Genomic DNA, 8,114 nt, shown 5'->3' on the forward strand with positions numbered 1-8,114 from the left:
CAGCTACTCAGGAGGCTGAGGCAGGAGAATTGCCTGAACCCAGGAGGCGGAGGTTGCGGTGAGCCGAGATCGCGCCATTGCACTCCAGCCTGGGCAACAAGAGTGGAAACTCCTTCTAGAAAAGAAAAAAAAAAGCCGGGCATGGTGGCTCATGCCTGTAATCCAAGCACTTTGGAGGCCAAGGTGGGCGGATCACTTGAGGTCAGGAGTTCAAGACCAGCCTGACCAGGATGGTGAAACCCCGTCTTTAAATAAATAAAAAAAAATAAAAAAAATTGAAAAAAAAAAAAGAAAATTAAAAAAGAAAAAGGAAAAAGAAGAAGCCGAAGTGAGCTGATAAGGACACCCACCTGGGAGGGTGGGAGGGTGGGTGTGCTGCGTGGTGCCCGGATCAAGCACTGCTGCACCCTGCTGCTGGAGGCCTGCCTGGCCCCTTCCTGACTCCTGCTCATGAATCATTCAAAAGGCCAAACCACATTTCCTGGGTGTCTAACGTTTAGTTCAAAGAGAAGCAGGGAGACGAAACCAGCCCAGCTCATGGCGAGAATTGTTTTTTCCCTGAAGGAGGGGAAGGATGTTGTGGGGGGGGGGGGTGGGTGGTGGGTAGGGGGGTGGTGAGAAAGAAGGAAGTCAAAAGAGAGGGAGGGGCCGGGCGTGGTGCCTCACACCTGTAATCCCAGCATTTTGGGAGGCCGAGGCAGGCGGATCAACTGAGGTCAGGAGTTCAAGACCAGCCTGGTCAACATGGTGAAATGCCATGTCTACCAAAATTACAAAAAATAAGTCCAGGCTCAGTGGCTAATTCCTGTAATCCCAGCACTTTGGGAGGCTGAGGTGAGTGGATCACCTGAGATCAGGAGTTCGAGGCCAGCCTGACCAACGTGGAAAAACCCGTATCTACTAAAAATACAAAATTAGCCAGGCATGGTAGGACATACCTGTAATCCCAGCTACTCCAGAGGCTGAGGCAGGGGAATTGCTTGAACCTGGGAGGCAGAGGTTGCAGTGAGCTGAGATCGTGCCCTTGCACTCCAGCCTGGGCAATAAGATCGAAATTCCATCTTTTTTTTTTTTTTTTTTTTTTTGTTGGGGGGGGTTTCGCTCTTGTTACCCAGGCTGGAGTGCAATGGCGCGATCTCGGCTCACCGCAACCTCCGCCTCCTGGGTTCAGGCAATTCTCCTGCCTCAGCCTCCTGGGTAGCTGGGATTACAGGCACGCGCCACCATGCCCAGCCAATTTTTTTTGTATTTTTAGTAGAGACGGGGTTTCACCATATTGACCAGGATGGTCTCGATCTCTTGACCTCGTGATCCACCCGCCTCGGCCTCCCAAAGTGCTGGGATTACAGGCTTGAGCCACCGCGCCCGGCCTCGAAATTCCATCTTAAAAACAAAATACAAAAAATAAACTGGGTATGGTGGTGTGCACCTGTAATCCCAGCTACTCGGGAGGCTGAGGCAGGAGAATCACTTGAGCTGGGGAGACAGAGGTTGCAGTGAGCTGATAGCGCGCCACTGCACTCCAACCTGGGTTACAGAGCAAGATCCCATCTTAAAAAAGAGAGAGAGAGGCCGGGCGCGGTGGCTCAAGCCTGTAATCCCAGCACTTTGGGAGGCCGAGGCGGGTGGATCACGAGGTCAAGAGATCGAGACCATCCTGGTCAACACGGTGAAACCCCGTCTCTACTAAAAATACAAAAAATTAGCTGGGCATGGTGGCGCGTGCCTGTAATCCCAGCTACTCAGGAGGCTGAGGCAGGAGAACTGCCTGAACCCAGGAGGTGGAGGTTGCGGTGAGCTGAGATCGCGCCATTGCACTCCAGCCTGGGTAACAAGAGTGAAACTCCGTCTCAGAAAAAAAAAAAAAAAAAAAGAGAGAGAGAGGGAGCAGCGCCTTGAGGCCCTGGGTCGGGGGGCTTCTCTGGCTCCAGCTGTGTCTGTGGAGAGGTGGTCTGGATGTGTCTGGGTCTTGGCATCCTCCCTCTGCAATGAGAGGCAGAAGACTTGCTCTTTAAACCTCAGCAGCTCTGAAAATACTGGTCCAATGTCCTGCCTGGCCCCTGGTCAGCCCTGCCCCATGTGCAGGCTTCACCCTGCTTGCTGCCTCTGGCATTGGCCACTTCCTGACCTGCTGTTCTGCCACCTCCAAGCTGCCCTTCCTCCAGCCAGACCACAGGGGAGGCCTCCCTCCCAGGCTCCGTCCTGTGGGCGCCCGGTGACACTTGCTCCTTGAGGGTCAGTCTCCTGGGGTAGAAGCTCCTCATGGGCCATCAGGTGGGAGAAGCCAATCCAGGGGGTCTCTGTGGCCATCAGATGCTGAGCCACACCTGTGTTTGCAGCCACAGGACCCAGTTCCTCACCTTTCAGCTGGAGACGCCTCACATGTCTCCTGGGCAGAGCCAAGACCTGTGAGAGGTCTGACCTGCATGCCTACCCCTGCCCCTTCATTCCTGATGATGCAGGTGCTCACACCTGCCCCTGAATTGCCGCCAGCCTTCCACCTGCTGAGGTGGCAGTAGACTGGAAGGGGTCTCCCTGGTGTTTGTCCTTCCTCTGTATGAGCCTGCAGCTCTTTTTTTCTGTGAAAATTTCGGGCTCAAGGTGGACAGGGGTTTTGAGCAGCTGTTAATTATGTTTTCTGGCCTGTACGGTAAACACATTCAGGGGCTTGTTTTTTTTTGGGGGGGGGTTTTGGGGAAGGAGTCTTGCCCTTTTGCCCAGGCTGGAGTGCAGTGGCACAATCTCAGCTCACTGCAACCTCCGCCTCCCAGGTTCAAGTGATTCTCCTGCCTCAGCCTCTGGAGTAGCTGGGACACCCGGCTAATTTTTTATTTTTCGTACACACGTGGTTTTACCATGTTGGCCAGGCTGGTCTCAAACTCGGGACCTCAGCTGATCCACCTGCCTCGGCCTCCCAAAGTGCTGGGACTACAGGCCTGAGCCACCGCCTGTAATTTTTGATGTGTGATGAGGAAGGACAATCTGGATGATGGGGGCCTGCAGTCTGTGACAGGGATCTGGGTGCCAGCAGGTTAGGTCTGCAGGGGCCAAGTCCCTGCTTTCCTGTCCTCTCTCAGGACCTAGATGTGTTCTGCCCCAACCCCAACTACCTCTTGCTCTCTCCCTCCCCCGCCCTCCTGAGCACAGGGCTGGCCACCTCCTCAGCTCCTCCAAACATCCCCCATGTCTCCTGATCTGCTGCTGTGGACCAGGTGACTGGCACACTCTCTAACCCCACATCACATGTCCTGGGATATATCCTTCTTCCTCCATTTTAAAATTAAATTTTAATAGACTGGGCACTGTGGCTTACACCTATAATTCTGGTGCTTTGGGAGGCTGAGATGGGAGGATCCCTTGAGGCCAGGAGTTCAAGACCAGCCTGGGCAACAGAGCGAGACCGTATCACTACAAAGTATTAAAAAAAAAAAAAAAGCAGCAGCAGCTGGTGTGGTGGTGTGCGCCTGTAATCCCAGCTGCTGAGGTGGGAGGATCACTTGAGCCCAGAAGTTCGAGGCTGCAGTGAACTACAGCTGCACCACTGTACTCCAGCATGGGCAACAGAGCACAATCCTGTCTCTAAAAAATAAAATAGGCTGGGCCTGGTGGCTCATGCCTGTAATCCCAGCACTTTGGGAGGCCGAGCCGGATGGATCACCTGAGATCAGGAGTTTAAGACCAGCTGGCCAACATAATGAAACCCTGTCTCTACAAAAATACAAAAATTAGCCAGGCATGACGGTGTGTTCCTGTAATCCCAGTACTCAGGAGGCTGAGGTGGGAGAATCGCCTGAACCTGGGAGGCAGAGTTTGCAGTGAGTTGAGATCGTGCCATTGCACTCCAGCCTGGGCGACAGAGTGACCCTCCATCTCAATAAAATAATAATAATGAAAAATAAGATAGGCTGGGCGTGGTGGCTCACACCTGTAATCCCAGCACTTTGGGAGGGCAAGGGGGGCAGATCACGAGGTCAGGAGATCAAGACTATCCTGGCCAACATGGTGAAAACCCGTCTCTACCAAAAATACATAAATTACCAGGTGTGGTGGCGGCACCTGTAGTCCCACTTGCTCGGGAGGCTGAGGCAGGAGAATCGCTTGAACCTGGGAGGCAGAGGTTGCAGTGAGCTGAGATTGTGCCACGGCACTCCAGCCTGGCGACAGGGTGAGACTCCATCTCAAAATAAAATAAAATTAGTAAAATTAACTTTTAATAACACAAAAAATACATGAACAGGTTTTGTGCGTGAAAAAATAAAATCTGACAAGTCAGATCAAAGTCCCTTGTGAGGCTCCCCCCCCCCCCCCCCCCCCCCCAACGAAGACAATGACCAAGACAGCTGGTTTGTCTGGCTTCTCAGCTCAAAGGCTCTGTCCTTCCCCCAAAGACTCTCAGGTGGGCCTGCCCACCTTGGGATTCCTTTCTGCTCCTCCTTGCACTCTCTTGGGCTCTGTGCTGCTCTGTCCAGAAAAGTGTAGGTTACCAGGAAATGTAGGTCAGGACAGGTCATTCTCTGCACTGGTTACAGGAAGACTCAGCTCACCGTGAAAGGCTGCATTATGTCTGCCTTGTGTACTGTTTCTTTTTTTTTTTCTTTTTTCTTTTTTTTTTTTTTTTTCAAAATGTTTTTTTTTTTTTTTTGAGACAGAGTTTTTCTCTTGTTGCCCAGGCTGGAATGCAATGGTGCAATCTAACCTCACTACAACCTCCACCTCTTAGGTTCAAGCAATTCTCCTGCCTCAGCCTCCCTAGTAGCTGGGACTACAGGCACGAGCCACCACGCCCGGCTAATTATTGTATTTTTAGTAGAGACGGGGTTTCACCATGTTCGCCAGGGTGGGCTCGATCTGTTGACCTCATGATCTGCCTGCCACAGCCTCCCAAAGTGCTGGGATTATAGGCGTGAGCCACCACGCCCAGCCCGGATTTTTTTTTTTGAGACAGAGTCTCACTTTGTCATGCAGGCTGGAGTGCAGTGGCACTATCTCGGCTCACTGCAACCTCCACCTCCTGGATTCAAGCAATTCTCCTGCCTCAGCCTCCCGAGTAGCTGGGATTATAGGTGGGCATCACATGCCTGGGTAATTTTTGTATTTTTAGTAGAGACGGGATTTCATCATGTTGGCCAGGCTCATCCTGAGCTCCTAACCTCGGCCTCCCAAAGTGCTGGGCTGACAGGCATGAGCCAGCAGCCCGGCCGAGAGGCCTGTTGAGCACTAGTGAGAAAGTGGGCCAGTGTGTCTGCTTAGGAGTGAGGCACACCCTGAATAGCCTGAAAGAGATAAATTATTTTCACTGTGAGAGCAGTCGCCACCTTCCCCTTGCCCTGACAGGGCGCAGGGCCACAGGAGCCCAGCTTACTTCTGGTTTTGGTTGGGCAGCAGGCACACTGGCTGGTGGGCACTTGATTGACCTGAAGGGGCAAGAGGGCTGGCTGTGGTGCTGAACGGACAGCTCCATTTGCGCTTGGTGGCATCAGTGGCCCAAGCCCGGCCCTAGATGGGCAGAGAGCATGTGCCTGGTGAGGGCCTAGTTTCATCTCAGGGTGACCACACAATCAGCAGGAAGGAGAAAGGAGGGTCTGAGGGCTTCCTCCAGGTTTACAGTCCAAGAAAGTGCTGCCCACAGATGGTTTGCATCTGTGCTGGTCCCATTAGGAGCTAATGTCTGCCTGAGCTGGTGAGGGCGCAGGAAGGAGGAGGAGGGGAGAGGGATATAGCAGGGTAGAGGGAGCTAAGGGTCAGAGAGACACACAGTGGCACGGAATCGAAGAAAGACGTGCTGAGAGAAAGAGACAGTGACAAGGAATTGCACGCACTCAGAGACAAAGACAGAGTCAGGGGCTACCCCCGGAGACACCAGGAAATACAAAGACGGTGACAGAGTCAGACAGACAGAAGGTCAACAGACGCAGACAGAAGCGGCGACGGTGTCAGTTTGGGTGGGTACCTGAGACTGAGTGGTTTGTAGGCAACAGGGACTTACCTCCCACAGCTCTGGAGGCCAGAAAGTCCAGGACCAAGGTGCCAGCAGATTCGGTGCCTGGAGAGGCCTCACCTCCTGGTACATAGGCGGCATCTTCTGGCTGTGTCCTCATGTGATGGGAGGGTGAGGGAGCTCTCTGGAGTCTCCTCTGGGGCCATTCAGGAGGGCTCTACCCTCATGACCTAACCCCCTCCCAATGCCCCACCTCCTCATACCAGCACCTTGGGGTTAGGATTTCAACATATGAATTTTTGGGAACACAAACATCTGACCACAGCAGGCAGGAAGAAAGATGGAGGAACAAGTCAGTGTGGAAGATGAGACAGACATTAATAACAAGAGAGAGGAAAAGGGGGCAGAGGCAGAGGGCAGGGTACACCGCGGAGACAGAGCCAGCGCCTGCGGGCGAGACAGTAGGAGGGACGAAGGGGCCAGCGGTGTGGAGACACAGGAGAGCTTGCTGGGCAGACCTGTGTCTCACAGACATGCCAGAGGCAGCCGTGGGAGGGAAAAATGTGAGCCCAGGTGGGCAAGCCTCAGCGGCGCTTGCTCAGCCCAGCCTCATGCCCACAGCCTACAAGGAGAAGATGAAGGAACTGTCGGTGCTGTCTCTCATCTGCTCCTGCTTCTACACACAGCCACACCCCAACACCGTCTACCAGTATGGGGGTGAGTGCCCGGCTGCCGCCCACCCTGCCCTGCGGTGCCTGCCCACCCCGACTTTTCCCCTGCCTCCCTTGGTCTCTCTGAACTCCCGGCCTGGCTGGCTTCTGGAGAGGGAGGTTCTGGGGGAAAGGGGCCCTCCTGAGGGCTGAGGCCTGGGATTCCGGTGGGAGCAGCCACCCGCTTTCACCCAGCCCTGTGGTTGTATGTGTGCTGGGAGCATCCCGCTCAGCCCATGCCATGCTCTAGCTGCGCCTCTGAAGCTCCACTCTGGTCTTGCCCTGCAGACATGGAGGTGAAGCAGCTGGATAAGCGGGCCTCTGGCCAGAGCTTCGAGGTCATCCTCAAGTCCCCTTCCGACCTGTCCCCGGAGAGCCCTATGCTCTCTTCCCCACCCAAGAAGAAGGACGCTTCACTGGAGGAGCTGCAAAAGCGGCTGGAGGCAGCTGAGGAGCGAAGGAAGGCAAGGAGTCCTCCCACCCCCCCCCACCGAATTCTGATGGAGGAGGCCCATGGGCACAGGGCCTGCAAGACGCAGGGTGCTCCGGACCGGGCTTGGCCAGAGGCTCGGCCTGGGGTGGGAGGGGCTGGCTCCCTCAGCCTCTTCGTGAGAGATAGGAATGGGATGGGGAGAGGCTGGGCGTGGTGACTCACACCTGTAATCCCAGCTCTTTGGGAGGCTGAGGCAGGTGGATCATGAGGTCTGGAGTCTGAGACCAGCCTAACCAACATGGTGAAACCCTGTCTCTACGAAAAATACAATTAGATGGGCGTGGTGGCGCATGCCTGTAATCCCACCTACTAGGGAGGCTGAGGCAGGGGAATTGCTTAAACCCAGGAGGCAGAGGATGCAGTGAGCTGAGATCGCGCCACTGCACTCCAGCCTGGGCCAGGACCGCGCGACCTCGCGCGGGAGCAGAGGAGGGAGGGGCAGAGGTGGATGGGGCAGGAGAGGGGTCCGAGGGGCGGGGCGGGGCGGGGGGGGAGGGACGGGGCCGAGGGGGGCGGGGCAGGCCCTCGGGCGAAGCGCGACCCTCTGGCCCCGCGCAGTCCACAGGCCGGATGGCGAGCGAGGGTCCCCAGGACATGCCCGGGGGTGAGTAGGTGGAGGCGCCGGGTGAGGCGGGCGGACTTTAGGCGAGAGGCGGAGAGCAGGGAGGCGGGAGTCGGGCCGGGCAGGGCCCGGGGTCCGCGCTCACGCGCGCCCGCCTGCCCTGCACAGACGCAGGAGGCGCAGGTGCTGAAGCAGCTGGCGGAGCGGCGCGAGCACGAGCGCGAGGTGCTGCACAAGGCGCTGGAGGAGAACAACAACTTCAGCCGCCAGGCGGAGGAGAAGCTCAACTATAAGATGGAACTCAGCAAGGAGATCCGCGAGGCGCACCTGGCCGCCCTGCGCGAGCGGCTGCGCGAGAAGGTGCGGGGCGGGGCGGAGCTCGGAGGGGCGGGGCGGAGCTCGGAGGGGCGG

At 56.0% G+C, this 8,114-nt stretch overlaps 1 protein-coding gene across 1 annotated transcript in view; it reads left to right on the forward strand.

The window, feature by feature from the left end:
• Positions 1–8,114, forward strand: part of STMN3 (stathmin 3) — a 12,504-nt gene that overhangs the window by 2,178 nt on the left and 2,212 nt on the right. The window contains exons 2-4 of the mRNA XM_032257003.1: positions 6,560–6,655; positions 6,937–7,112; positions 7,872–8,063. Coding sequence (XP_032112894.1) covers positions 6,560–6,655; positions 6,937–7,112; positions 7,872–8,063 — 464 coding nt within the window. The remainder of the gene's footprint in view (positions 1–6,559; positions 6,656–6,936; positions 7,113–7,871; positions 8,064–8,114) is intronic.

Source organism: Sapajus apella, unplaced genomic scaffold (genome assembly GCF_009761245.1).
Source record: "Sapajus apella isolate SASKATOON/1434 unplaced genomic scaffold, GSC_monkey_1.0 scaffold96, whole genome shotgun sequence".
Classification (NCBI taxonomy): domain Eukaryota; kingdom Metazoa; phylum Chordata; class Mammalia; order Primates; family Cebidae; genus Sapajus; species Sapajus apella.